The sequence below is a fragment of the Rhodnius prolixus genome, unplaced genomic scaffold (genome assembly GCF_049639745.1).
Source record: "Rhodnius prolixus isolate KJV_2025 unplaced genomic scaffold, Rpr scaffold_2, whole genome shotgun sequence".
Lineage (NCBI taxonomy): Eukaryota > Metazoa > Arthropoda > Insecta > Hemiptera > Reduviidae > Rhodnius > Rhodnius prolixus.
The window spans coordinates 16,095,364-16,110,086 of NW_027411592.1; the positions used below are offsets into that span (position 1 = coordinate 16,095,364).

At 32.5% G+C, this 14,723-nt stretch overlaps 2 protein-coding genes across 4 annotated transcripts in view; one reads left to right on the forward strand and one right to left on the reverse strand.

Annotated features, from left to right (window-relative positions):
• Window positions 1-14,723, forward strand: part of LOC141449121 (uncharacterized) — a 109,739-nt gene that overhangs the window by 93,757 nt on the left and 1,259 nt on the right. For both annotated transcript variants that reach the window (XM_074118215.1, XM_074118216.1), the window contains exon 2: window positions 14,570-14,714. In XM_074118215.1, coding sequence (XP_073974316.1) covers window positions 14,613-14,714 — 102 coding nt within the window. In that variant the 5' untranslated portion in view covers window positions 14,570-14,612. The remainder of the gene's footprint in view (window positions 1-14,569; window positions 14,715-14,723) is intronic.
• The window catches only part of LOC141449115 (inward rectifier potassium channel 2-like), a 128,506-nt gene that overhangs the window by 91,671 nt on the left and 22,112 nt on the right, over window positions 1-14,723 (reverse strand). The window lies entirely within an intron of this gene.

Genomic DNA, 14,723 nt, shown 5'->3' on the forward strand with positions numbered 1-14,723 from the left:
TGGGGAGTAGTTCTTTTTTCTTGATTCTTTTTTTTTTTTTATTCGATCATGATTTATACTTAACGGTTTGAATTTTACGCTGTGGACATCCTCAATCCCAAGACTCACCTTGGGAGTAAAGCGCCTCTGTCTCTGGCGCATGTTGAGGTCATGGCTATAGGCGATCGCTGATTATTCATTGAAATCATACTGCTCTTTCAAGGCTAATACGTTTTGCACAACTCATCTACTCATCCATTTGCCTGAGTACTAGATACCAGCAGCAACAGACTAGCTTGTTCCTTGCTGTTGCTGTACTCGACTACTAAGCTGCTAGTGTCAGTAAAAAGCCTTATTTTGTAAAATGATTTTTTTCATTTATTTAAGCAACAAAGAACAATAAATGAAATTGTTGTGGATGTTTACCAGTATAAACTATTCACAATATATGAATACACATTGGGGAATCTAATTATCAAATTCCACACATGGAACCCTCACTGATTTCGTTCAATAATAACTTAATACTCGTACTTTCGCTAAGGCGCACTAAAGGCTTTTCAACACAAATCTAACAAAAAATTAATTCTTTATATTAAAAAAAACTAAAATTAATTCTTATAAAACTTTACATTTTCCTTGTTGAGTTGCTAATTTGTAAGACCAGCCCTGAATGTTACAACTAAGATTGATCTTTTTCTAGTAATTCATTATGATAAACGAAGGTAAAATAAGGAAATGCGAGTTAGTTTGGGCAGATGTAGAGTGTTTTCTAATAAGAAGAATCACTATACAGACCAGCCCTGGATGTCACAACTGTGGTTGGTCTTTTTGAATTAATTCATAGTGATAAACGAAGGAAAAATAGGGAAATGCGAGCTAGTTTGGGCAGATGTAGAGTGTTTTCTAATAAGAAGAATCACTATACAGACCAGCCCTGGATGTCACAACTGTGGTTGGTCTTTTTGAATTAATTCATAGTGATAAACGAAGGAAAAATAGGGAAATGCGAGCTAGTTTGGGCAGATGTAGAGTGTTTTCTAATAAGAAGAATCACTATACAGACCAGCCCTGGATGTCACAACTGTGGTTGGTCTTTTTGAATTAATTCATAGTGATAAACGAAGGAAAAATAGGGAAATGCGAGCTAGTTTGGGCAGATGTAGAGTGTTTTCTAATAAGAAGAATCACTATACAGACCAGCCCTGGATGTCACAACTGTGATTGGTCTTTTTGAATTAATTCATAGTGATAAACGAAGGAAAAATAGGGAAATACGTGCTAGTTTGTGCTGATGTAGTGTGTTTTCTGATAAGTAAAATCACTATACCGACTGTATTAAGGACCATTTTATCCATACTATTATATTAATTAACTTGTCCTATTAATTCTTTATGACAAGATTGTCATTGAATGTGCATTATAATTAATACTCTGAAGTTAATTGCAAGTGTTTATGAGGCTGATCTTAACCAATTGTGCCTCTAGCAGATTTCCTTAATGGTAATACATGAAGATAAAGTGTCGCGCCAAGTTTACACTTTCTCCTACCTGTTGTGAGTGTAATTGCCAAACTTCGTTATTGAGTATTTACCTTTTTAAGTCATAAGTCAGTTTTTAGCATTTACTGTTTTTTTTTCATCGAACAGAGCCAATTTTGATAAAGAATTAATTTTCCACACAAGGGTTTATTTCAGTTTTGATATAATAAATATTTTTAAACTCACAATAACTGGAATAACAATTAAATAACAGTAAATATTATAAAGATTACAACAACAGGTGTAATAACAAATTAATAAAAACTTATTTCTCTAACTAGGTTGGAAAACTTACGAAAACATCGTACATTGAATGAATTCTGTATTTTCAAGAAACTGATTAATTCTCTGACTAATTTTGCCAACATGAAGTCTCTTGTGAAGCCTTCCAAAAGCTATCTGTTAGTATAGACAGCTATTTTAATTTAGTATGCTCTGTTCCAGAGTGGTAACTGACTGAAAGATCTAATGTTTGCTCTAACTCGTGCATGCAGCATGCACACTCTATCAGTTCCAAAAAAATAAAAAGCTTGAGGAATTCAAATTCTTTTTGTTTTAACACTTCTGACGGTAACATAAATTAAGTTTCCTAATTGAATCCTTTTCTTTAAAGTGTTGTTACACCAGCACTAGTATGTTAGTGAGAATTGAATTCATATCTAAAATCCCTAGAACTACGCTAGACTAGAAGACTTATTTTCAGGAGTCGTAAACCCTCTGCCCAGATTTTGTTTGGAATTTCTTTTAAGGAGAGATGGTTATATGAAGGAGTTCTGGATGTTAATGTTTCCCTTAAAAGCTTTCATTTTAATGAACCAATGATTTATACCTTTGTCATGGTACTACATGCACGGCCACCTCTAAGACATATTGTTTAAAATATAATTTTATTATTTTTTCATACCACATGGTAAAGATCACAATTGTTATAGGCAATGGCAGCCGGATGTTCTTCTTCCTATAATTTAGGATTACGACCGACACATGTACACAAATCCATAAGGCGACATACAAGCAGACAATCGTGTTAAGGTAGTCCAAAGACCACCTACATGTTGTTCGGGACATTGAACTCCTAACTTAGGATTTACTGCCGTTTCCTTACACAACAGCTGTAACATTAACAACTAACCAATTCAGTTGAAACCTGCTGAGTGAATGTTAATGAATCTTGAATTTTTTGTTGGATAGTAGATTGTTTTGTTTATTTAGAGAAGTTTCTTTTTATGTCAGAAACTTGTTCGACTTAAATTTCAATGCACTTTGATGATATTAAGTTGTTTTAAAATATATATTCACAAATAAGTAAAATTTAGATTATCAAACTAATTACCAATAAATAAACAAAAACTTTGATCTGAAGCTAATGCTTTTGTGTAATAAATAATCATAATCTTTTTTAGCATTTCAGGTATTTCACATAAAATTTAGGTAGGTTTTATCAAAAGTTCGCTTTTTTATTTTCTTAAAAATGTATTTAAATAAAAATAGCGTTTAAATTATACCTTTGTCTCTTATACTAATTATTAGATTATAACTTTGAATATTTAATTGAGTTTTGACGGTACGAGTTGATGTGAAAAATTCTAAAATGATACGATTTAATTCTATCTTAATTAACAGCAACAGTTGCCAGCTTGAAAAATTTGGAAAGCTGAGTTGGCTAATTCTTGGTCGATTCGTACCGCACAGTATTGGTTTAGAAAGTTCTGAGAAGAAGAAGTTGTGCCTTAAAAGTAAGGTAAAATCGATGGGCGTACCCTTGAACTCTTGATCAACTCAAAACTGTAGGAACTTCCTGACGAATTTCTCATTTTAGAAAAAGGAAGACATACAGTGAAAGGAGTTATCATATTCTCTCCTAAAAAAGAATCCTCGTACTTTCTTTTTGTTTTCATTTATCGAGCGATTGATATTTGATAAGGAAGTTAGGCATTGGTCTGAGAAAGTCTCCGTAAAAAATTAGCATTTATTTTTATTGGAATTATTATTATTTTTCTTTACAATTACCAACCAGAAAAGTGAGTATACTTTAAGTAACTTTTCAACAATAACACCCTTAAGCGGCTCCTCTAGAATCATTGAAAACTCCGAAAATAAAGGTCAGTAAATATAAATTTAACAACGGTTTTTATTCCAATTAGAGCTAGAAATGTGGTGTTATTTTTGTCAGTGTCGAAATGGATGGTGCTAAGATGATACTTTAGCGAGGAGTGCATAGAAGATATTCTGTTACCCATCCAAAGAGCTATGAACTGTACAAGGTCAGGTTTTAATCTGAGTAAACTTTCAATTATAAGAATAATGGATATTGTATAAGAGTGTTAAAGCTCTATCGATTATGAGATTTGACAAATATTTATTCAATTTTTAAATTTACCTTTTGTAATTACTTAATTTTTAGAGCTTTAATAAACTGTGTACATAAATTAGGAATACACTATTGTTTACATTTTCAAAATCGCGTTTCTAATTTTAACTAATTTAAATTAGGTAAGGTTTAAAAAGTTGATAAAAAATTGTCATTTCAGATAACTGAGTGTTGAGTATAAACCTTAATTGTTAAATAGAAAAATTAAAATTAGCCAATTTGATGGGATTTATAAGAAACTATTATCAATGGTGTGCTTAAAGTTCTGGGGTATGGCTTATTTGTGCAGGTTGATTTAAAATATTTCATTCATAGAAGGAATTAATGATTTGAAAGAATTATAGCCCAACTCAAATGAAATTGACCAGCACACCACTCACGATGAAGTTGTGCACATCAGACATGGTCAGCGGGTTTTGACTGTCATTCCAAAACAATTCAACTACTGATTTCGCAATTATAGTGAATTCTGAAGGTGTATATCATTCGCAGCAATTCCTAATCTTTAGATGCAAACTCTAAATAAACGTGATTTGTGGGCATCTCAGAAAAAGGTTTTTTTAAAAATATGTTCCTCGGCGATTCAGCGTTTCCTGAAACTAGTTGTTTCGGGCACTAGAGTCATGCACTCAAAAGAATTCCAACAATTTTAAACTGGTAACAAAATTTCCGAGTGCTATATTAAGAAACAAACATATTTAATGAAAACGAATGGCTGTTTCGAGGACCCCGATTGAGTTGCCACAGCCAATGGTTAATGTAAGTACATACTAACAGATTAAATTATACTTAATGAATTATGAAAAAATGACAATTTCGCTGTTTTTAATTTGTTCTAATATATTGCGTAGCCACAAATTAAAATATTAAATTTTGTTTAAATAAATTTCCAAGATTGTTTAATGTCAAAAGACGATTTTTCTTTAACGTATGTTTTGTACTACACAGTTTTTTCGAATCACTCCGAATCTTCATCTAGCCGAGAAAAAGTGTACGAATCGATTGTAACAAGCAATCTGCCTGAAAAGAATGCAATCTTGTTCTACATTCTTCATTTTTTCAAAAAACGAAAGCATTGGTTTCCAGATTTTCGGTCACCATCTCCAACCCACGCTTTGTTAATAAATTTCTTTTTTAACAATTGAATTTTATAAATAGATAATATTCTTAGATTTGATAAACAAAGTAGCAGTGATCGTTTATAAGAATGAATTAATTGAAAAAGATCAACCGCAGTTGTTACATCCAGGGCTGGTCTGTATAGTGAGTTTTCTTAAAGAAAATCACTACATCTGCCCAAACTAGCTTGCATTTCCTTATTTTTCCTTCGTTTATCATAATGAATTACTAAGAAAAGATCAACCGTAGTTGTAACATCCAGGGCTAGTCTGTACAGTGATTCTTCTTAATCGCTTATGTTAATAACCTGTTCTAAAAAGATTGCCATCGCCGGTAACATAGACTACACTTACTTGAGGAAGTGAGAAGCCATTTCTAGGGCAAGCGTGCGTCCTTCTTGGCCAAGCAACATCCTACTACCTTGTTTTAGACTCATCACATCTTCATATAACGGCTATAGCTGACCCGTTAAAATACCCTTAGTGAAATATGGAGGTTATGAAGGTTCTAAATGTTCAACGTTACCAAATACTCAACCTGACTATAGTTCGCTTTTCATTCAATTCCCTTTGTCCATTTGAGATACGAAATATTTCTGTTAAAAACATGCGTTCCGCATCAGGAAAATGGTGATGTACAGTAAGCACATTACCTGCGAAAATAACGCAATTTGCAGAAGGAAAGATTTGTTTAAAAACTTAAAAAAGGATTTATATATTAAGTTTTTACTAAAAACAAATAGAGCTACTTTTTTTTCGTTTCTAATTTCTGTCGTATGCTGCAAAAACTGAATTTAAATGCATCCAAATTGTATAATTTTATGTTGCACTGATCATGCACTTGTTTGTTTTCTGATCTCAAAAATGTGATTAAAACAGAGATTAATTGTAAAAAAGTGATTTACGAAAGAGAGCGGTAACCACTAATAGAGTAAAGTCTATGGAATTACCTCCAAAGACTGAACAGTTGACTGGCACACTATAGTCTCGACATGGCACTGTTAGTGTGCTTAAAGTGCAGCGAAAAAGTGTGTGTGCACATGCAATTGTCAACTTCTTTAGAAACTGCTTCCAAAATTTTCATCTATTTTCCAATTTTAAATCCTACTTTTTCACGATGATCGACTTTTTTGAAGTTCTTACACGTTTTTAATACCATAATTCAACCAATCTTCCATTCTAACTTCTATTTCTCTGACCAGTATTTTTTTTTGTTTGATTTAATGATAAATAGCCACGTAAATTTCTACTGCATACAGAAACGATTCCCGTTAAAGATTAATTGACGATCACTGATATTGTTGCTTCAAGTCTTCAATGCGCTAAATCTTTAAAAAAAATTGTTCCACCGTTGAATTCGAGTTAAATTTTAAGTTTAGAATCTGTAGAAAACGGCAACTAAAACAAAACTAAAGAATTCAAGAAATGTAGCTTTCTTAGGAGACGGGTTTTTAGTATTTCTTTAGGAAAACCAATAAGATTGTGTACATACTATGTTAGTGGGGCTCTTTCTCGCCCTGTGCCTCAGGAAAGAGCATCTTGTGAGCCTGTAGCCTTGGCTACTCTTTCAGCATATTCTTGTTGGTGTAGCTGTTGTGTTCAGAACGCGGAAGGTAATCAACCTTGGTTGCAACACACCAAAAAGTTTTATCGAGCTTTTTGGGCGGAAATGTCAGATAATCTTGTAATTGATTCTTTTTGCTGATTACATATTGCTGCGCACTTTGTCAGTCCACAAAGAGCGGACGTTGAGTTTTATTAATTTGATGTCCTCGTGCGATACGATGGCGTAGCTACATGTAAGGTTAGTATCTATTGGAACGGTGACCTTGCGATCTTAGTCTTATCAACACCTTGAAGAGACCTTCTTCTCTCTGAAGAGTTGTAGTCTTTTTTGTTACTTCAGTTCATAGTTAGTCTTCTAGTGTTAATTACTGTAAAGACTGTGGGCGTGTAGTGCAGGATTGTGTTTAGGGCAGTCTTCAGTGTTCTGTGACACCTTCCTCCTAATTAGCTGTTTGCTGTTGTGGTACTATATTCTATCACTCTGTGATACGTGATGGATTCAAAGGAAAACAATCAGCCACTTAAACTGTTTGGATTCAAACTGACAATCCTGATCTGCAGTTAACCTTTCACGTACACCTTAATACGTTCCTTATCTCTCAGCGTTTTTGTTTATTGCCAAAATTAGCATTTGGCAATTATGTTCACGTGAATGTGGTAAACGAAAATGGACGCTTGAAATCTTCTTCAAGGTGCTCCTGTGAGTTTGTTGATCTTGTTGAGCGCGGATTGGTTAGGTAAACCAGTAAGATCCTATAAATACAGCCAGGTTGGTTGTAACAAGTTCGCCTAATGTCATTTGGTTCTTTCTACCTTGCCATCGTCGGGTTGGTGTATTATTATGTGCATGATTCCCAGCCTACTGTTGTAGTAACAGTATTTTTTTTTTTTTTTTTTTTTTTTTTTTTTTTTTTTTTTTTTTTTTTTTTTTTTTGGCGCATCAACAGCTGAGGTCATTAGCGCCCGGAGCTTTTTCCAGTGCACTGCCGGCCTCCGGACAGTGTTCTCTCGTTACAGACAACACTGTCCATCACCGGACAGTGAGCTGTAAGAAGCTCCTAGGAAGAGAAAATCTAAGGGTCAGCTGCTGGATTCGAACCCGGGACCTCCGCGTGGGAGTCCAGTATGCTAACCTCATAGCTAATCCCTTCCCTAGTAACAGTATTATTATTATTATTATTATTATTATTATTATTATTATTATTATTATCTATATATCTTGATTGACTGATTGGTACGCTGTGTGTCTAGCAACCCGATCTATTTGGGCAGCACCCTTTGTTTTGCAAATATTTGCATTTAAATGTTTCTCTCTCTCTCTATTTATTTTATTGACTTTTACAATTTTTGTAGAATACATATTAATTACATAGAAGCGAAAGTCTTTATTTTCAATAAATTGCAAAATTTTGATAATCTTATAACAAAATGAACGTTAGCACTTTAATTGCAAAAAAATAAAACAATAAAATTAATTACTTGGCCAATTAGCCATTATAGGTTAAGTAAAAGTAAAGTGAGGAATGCTTGAAAAATAGAAAGATGGTAATATCCCAATTGTAGCACACTTACGTGAGTGAGCCAATATTCGTCAATCTCAATAATAATAAAAAAATATTTATAGAAAAACATTGTCGACCATAAGCAAAATTAATATTAAAAAGAAGTATTTAAGGAAATAGCTATTAGAGATGATAGCATCATTATTAATGAAAACTGATTTTTTTCCCCTTATACTGATTGGATTTCCATATTGTAAAAATAATCCCTGAAGTGGATTTTATTGCAATAAATCCTCAATTACCCTTTAATAAATTAAGCGAAACATAGCTTATTGATTTTTCAAATAAATTAACTATATTTTGGAAATCCCCGTAGTTATAGAATTTCGTGATAGTGCCTAGGCTAAATTTCTAGTCGTGTATAATATTCTTCAATTTATATGGTAATTTGTTTCTGATTGATAGTCATATAATTATGTTGTTTGAGCAGAGGAAAAATTTACAATCTTTCTTGGGATTGTGTGGTAAAAATAAAATTCAAATTCATGCTTACACAACACCAATTTCTTAATATTCTTGGAATTAAACAATTTATAGTTTTTTATTTTAATAAGGGGCTTCAAAATCTATGTCAATGGCGCCCGGAGCTTTGTTTGTTAATTTAAAAAAATGGATTTGTGTCACACTATTTTAAATATTTTCTGTACAGTCGCACTTTCGGTGTACTGATATTCTTCGAACTCACCAGCACATAACAGACAGCAATTTTAGTTCTTTAAACTTTATTTTTGGGAAACTGATGGGGTTCTTGGAGTTATTCAAGTGGGAGGAAAAAAAGTTCGGCGAGGAATTGACCAGAGGAATGGGGCTCTAATAAGCATTCATCTCAAAGTTCATCTCGATGAGAAATTTGTTTTAATGTATTTAAATTCTTATTGGCAACATAATTCAAGTTTCAATAACAAAAATTGAAAATATGTCTGCATTCCATTCTTGAATAGGATTTTGTTTCATTGATTATTTTATATGCAACCGAACTTAGTTCAGTGGTAGGAACCAAACAATCGCATTTTTCTCAAAGACAGTGAGGGCAATTTCGTGCTCCATTTCGTTTAGGAGCTCACATTTCTGGAAAAATTTCTGACGAATTCATATATCCAAATTAATTCTTGGAGAGGTTGCAAAGAGGAAGTCAGAATACTGGATTAACTACTTCCTCTTCTCTTTGTCTCTTACTGGTCGTCACTCTAAGGATATCCCTCTTTGCCCACATTTCACCTTCTAGGTGGAATTAAGACGCAACTCTATTCCTGCCTATAGCTTCCAACTGCACACACGCGAACGTGCATCAACCAAGGATCATAAATAAGATTCTCTCCAGGATAGTTTTGGAAATGTAAAATGGTCGACTACTCTTACTATGTCACACATTCCGAAATATCGTACTTGATATTACCTGAACCTGAGACTGTAAACACTTGAACATTCACAATTGATTCACCTTAAATTGGAAAACCTCATTCGTTCAGAAAAAGCTAAATTAAGATCGCTTGTAATAAGCATTAACAGCCTAAATGTTTTAGTTGCAAAATGCAATACTTATGACTGTTCTGAACTGTAAATTACTGAAAAGCAACTAATCTTATCTTTAAAACAGATCAAATGTGTTAATAATGAGTGATTCAGTGAATGCACGAGTTTTATAATGTTGTTTTATAGCTTAAATGCAGAAGTTGTTTGAAAACACGAATAAATGTAATGAAATGCTTAACCGCATAAAACTAAATGCTAATAAATGTACAATGTGTATGGTAGAAACCACTTAAAAAGATCGGTTCAAATATAAACAACAGCAAACGCAGTCTCCTTCTATCAACTCACACATTCAATTCTTTCTTTAATGCAGAAAAGTTTTTACAAACATCTAATGGAACTAACAATCAATTATTGGAGCTACAATCTATATTTCACACTGTAGTCGATTTGACTTTGTAAACTAACGCCACCTGGGAGTGTAAGAAAACAGAATTTAATGTAATTCATAGTTCACGGAAAAACTTCAGAGCAAAAAGTAACACTAAAGAATGGAGACTTTGGTGAGCCGTACCGTTGACTTGAACGCCCTTGACTTTTGCACATTTGGACTCTGAGCAGATTTCTTGAAAATACAGAAAGACAGATTCATATATCCACACAAACGAATGGAAAGAATATTAGTTAAAAAAAACTAACAACGTCAAAAAACAGTAGATGAAATAAAAACTAAATTTATATTCCGGAAGAAATCAGAACTAGTATAAGTGAGTTGTTTAAGGTTAGACATAAACTAAAAAAAAGAAAGAGAAAGAGGAATAAATAATAAGATCAGCACTTATTATAACGTAGTTAAAGCCTTAATAAAAAAAAAAGTCCACTTCCCCTAATGTTATAAATCAGCAACATAAGTTTTATATCATTCTGAAGGAGTGTGTAAAAGATATTTTTAAAGTTTATTTACAATAGCTGTTACATTTATAAGTAATCGTTTGCAGACAGATTGGACAGGATAAAACAAAATTTGGATGACGTAAATAATACTAACAGTAATAAAAACCAAGGCAAAATATTAGTAACTGGAGTCTTAAAATTAACGTTAATAAATCATTTTTTAATTTATAACTATTTCTTCAAAGAAATAATTTTCTGTTATAATTAATATTTCGTATTAAAATATAATGTAAATCTATTTCTGAAAATACACGCCCAAAAACAAGCCTTGAAGGACATGATATTGTACATTGAATTAGACAAGCAAATATGTATCATCATACTTGGCGATGCTGCTCACTTTCTGAGTTTAGAAATTCTCAGTTAACAAAATGAAAATAAATTCTAATTAATCAATTCATTGGTTCCAAGTTATTTTAAATTTTAGTGGATTTTGTTGAATAGTTGGTTGTTTGCAAGTTTTTTGTTTTGTTTTAATGAACAAAAAAAAAAAAAAATACTTTTTTAAATATGTAAATATCATTTTAAGAGGATTTCTAATTAAGGAAATAAAAGAAGAATAATAAGAAGTATGATAATATCACAATGTGATATTTTCAAAGTGAACCTCCAAGTGCGGGCCGTGACATTCCAATATAAATGCCAACAAGCCCTCCTTATTCCCAGTAAGTGTTACCATTTTCAAACCTTTAGCCACTGAAAATTAATTTATTCACTAACAATGTTGATGTAATTAAGACTGGATATTACGTAAATGTTCCTGGAGAGTTTATATATTTCAGTATAAAAAAAAGCATGAGCAAGATTATTAATAAAATAGTTTTACAAAAAATCATTAAGTATTTATTATCTTAAGAACAAGATTCTGGACTGCTGCTCACAAAGTTAAGTATTCTAAATTATTTCATTTAAGGCATAATATTCTTGGCTTTTTTAATCTCAAACTTTTTGGTTGCCTAAACTAAAACGTTATTTACTTAGCTCATCAGTCTACTAAATTTTGATTTCATATATACTGAAAATGGGTAATAATGAAACGAAATTTCTGCATAAAACATAATGTGGAATCAAATGAGATCAGAGGCCTTACTATTTGCTTTTAAAATCCCTTAAATACTCTATCTCATTTATTAATCCAACTAAAATATTAGTTCAATTACTCGGGAACTAATAACTTAAACCGTTTATAAATAATAAGTTTTATTTCATACTCTGTCTAACTTATAACTTGATGATTTGAGCGAGATATAGTTTTAAGAGTAATATATAATTCCCATCGACGAGTAAAATGGCTCCTTCAATGTGGCTCTCTGAAAAATTTTGTTTTTAGACAGAAAATTAATCCTTTCTGCTCGTTTGTACTACTATTCCACAACTGGAGGACATAAATTTTATATACTTAGGGTGAAAATATTGGACGGTTTAAAAAGAACTGTATGTTCATAGCCACATGTTGGCAATATAGTGTAGCTCAGCCAGGTAATCTTTTTTTTGTAGCGTTAATAATAACAAAAATTTAAGGTCTCTGTTCGTAGAGCTTATTTGGTTCACTACATACTATAATGTGTAAAGATTTTTCAGAGTGACGGTGGGTATAGAAATCGGAAACGATTCTTGTTTAAGCATTGAGACTGATTCTTAAAGAATTGAGATTGATAAAAGCTTTATTTTAAATTCGTGAAGGAATTAATCGGCGAAGTTCAAGTGGGAATTCTTTTATGAACAACAAATAATCCATATAACATTCTTCATTCTCTGCAAGAAAGTCAGATAAGGGTTTCCTAATTGATCTTGAATGTTCCATTAACCCTCTGACCTCAGATAACCTAAATGTTATCGCTTTCTTTTTTTATTCCTATTGCATGTTTGATTTCGTCCTACACCTGTACTTGCACCCAAGTAATCCCCTAGGTTGTAGAAATTACGGTATCAAACATTCAGAATATTTTTTTTATTTTGTTTTTTGTGGAAGTCAAGTTATTTCTTCTGCTATTCGCCCTTCCTTTGGACCAGAACTTCTTGGGTAACCTTAGCTTTAACTAGGATTGCTCTAGCAAACTCTTTCTTAATTATTTTAAGTAAAAGTTTATTAAATACTTGAATAATAAATGTATTAGGTACTTACTGGTGTTAAATTTGTTTCTGCCCATTAAGATCACCTTTTAATAGTTTTATATCTGGATATTAATGCTGGTAATAATAATGTAGTTGATAGCGATAGATATAATAGATATTGATAGATATAATTTGTTAACAAAATTTAATAGAAATGAAGCAAATTTTTTCCAATTTCATGGGTTTGTAAATGAATCTCCTTCTATATATTTTCACAGTGATTCCACGGATGAATTGTATGAGAACTTTGTGAATACAATTAACATGGGTATGGAGAAGAGTGGGATTATTAAATCTTCTATTGTCTATGTTACTAAGAAAAAAACTTCAAATAAACCCTGGTATAATGAAAATTGTTACAGGGCTAAAAAAGAATAAAAGTGTGTTACAAGAAAGCCAAAAAATTTCACTTTATCGGGGACAGGTTAACTGATTTTCTTAAAGCTAAACAAAATTTTAGAAAAACAATAAATTCATCCAAAACAAATTATTTTGAAACTCAAAAGCTTAAATAATATTAGTAATAGTAAGGATTTTTGGGAGACCATTAAAAGTCTTAGGGGATCCAGTCGAATAATTAACCACATTTCTCTTAAAGAATGGGAAAAGTTTATAAGAAATGTCCAGGTTCTTCCAGTTTCGCCAGAAATTAAATATTTTACAGTGTCACATCTGGAATTGGACGCTCCCATAACAATAGTAGATTTAATGCTAAGTATCAAAATGAGCAAAATCAATAAGGCCCCGGTTTGTGATCGCATTATAAATGAATCCCTCAAATACTTGCCTTTAAAATGGACACATTATTTGTTGAATATTTTTAATAAAATTTTAGATGAAGAAAGTATACCGAATAGTTGGGGAAAGATAAAGTTAAAGATGTTCTTTAAAAAAGGTGATCCTTCCGATCCCCTCAATTATAGAGGTATTTCATTAATTAACGCAGTAGTTAAAATATTTACGCAAATTATTTACAACAGGCTCAGTAAATGGGCACAAGATCAAATGCTGCTCCCAGAGGAGCAAATGGGGTTTCGACCGGGAAGGGGGTGTAGAGGTGCCATTTTTACTCTTTCTGCAGCGATTAATCTACAATTGAGATTAAAAAGGAGAAAAGTATTTTGTATTTTTGTAGATTTCCGCCGGGCATTTGACTCTGTATCACACCCAAAATTGTGGGCAAAATTGCACTCATTTGGATTTGATGGTAAGTGTATGAGGAGTATTCGAGATCTTTACGAAAAGGCTTGCTTTATGGTTGATATTGGTGGATGGACCTCAAATGAAATTAAAGTTAGCCAGGGGGTTCTCCAAGAGGATAAATTGAGCCCGCTCTTATTTGCGATCTTCATTTCAGATATTACTGAATATTTTGAGACGAACGGAGCGAAGGGTTTAAGCATAAGCTCGATTAGAGAGATAACTGACACTGACAAATTCCTTTAATTATTTAGATGTAACCTTCTCATCTTCAGCCAAGTTTCGAAAAGCCGCTGCTGATACATTGCACTCCAGAGGAATGATGGTTATTCCTCAAGTGAGAAAATTGATTTACATGGGAAAACCGGAGGTCTGGGAAAGCAGATGTCGCCTATTTGATGCCGTAGTTAGGAGCATTGTGTGTTACTGTTGCGAGATATGGGCGCTTAATTATGTGGACAAAATTGAGAGGGTACAATTATATTTTTTGAAATCTCTCTTTTTACTCTCGCGCTCTACTCCTGACTATTATGTCAGATTAGAAATGGGGAGAAATCATATTCAGGTACAAGTCTTTAAGCAGGCTATCTCCTGGTGGCTACATATCTTGGAAATGGAGGAAAGCCGATTGCCAAATATTTGCTACAAACGATTGTGTGAATTCTCTTATAATAATAATATTTCTTTCAGTTGGTTTGATTCCCTAAAGAACTTTTTATATACTATTGGTGCTATGGATATTTGGGACTCACAGAATCCAAATCTTATAAGAAGTGAAATGAACAATTTAGTAATAAAAATGAATAATCACATAGATAGCCGGGACATAGAGAAGGTAATAAAT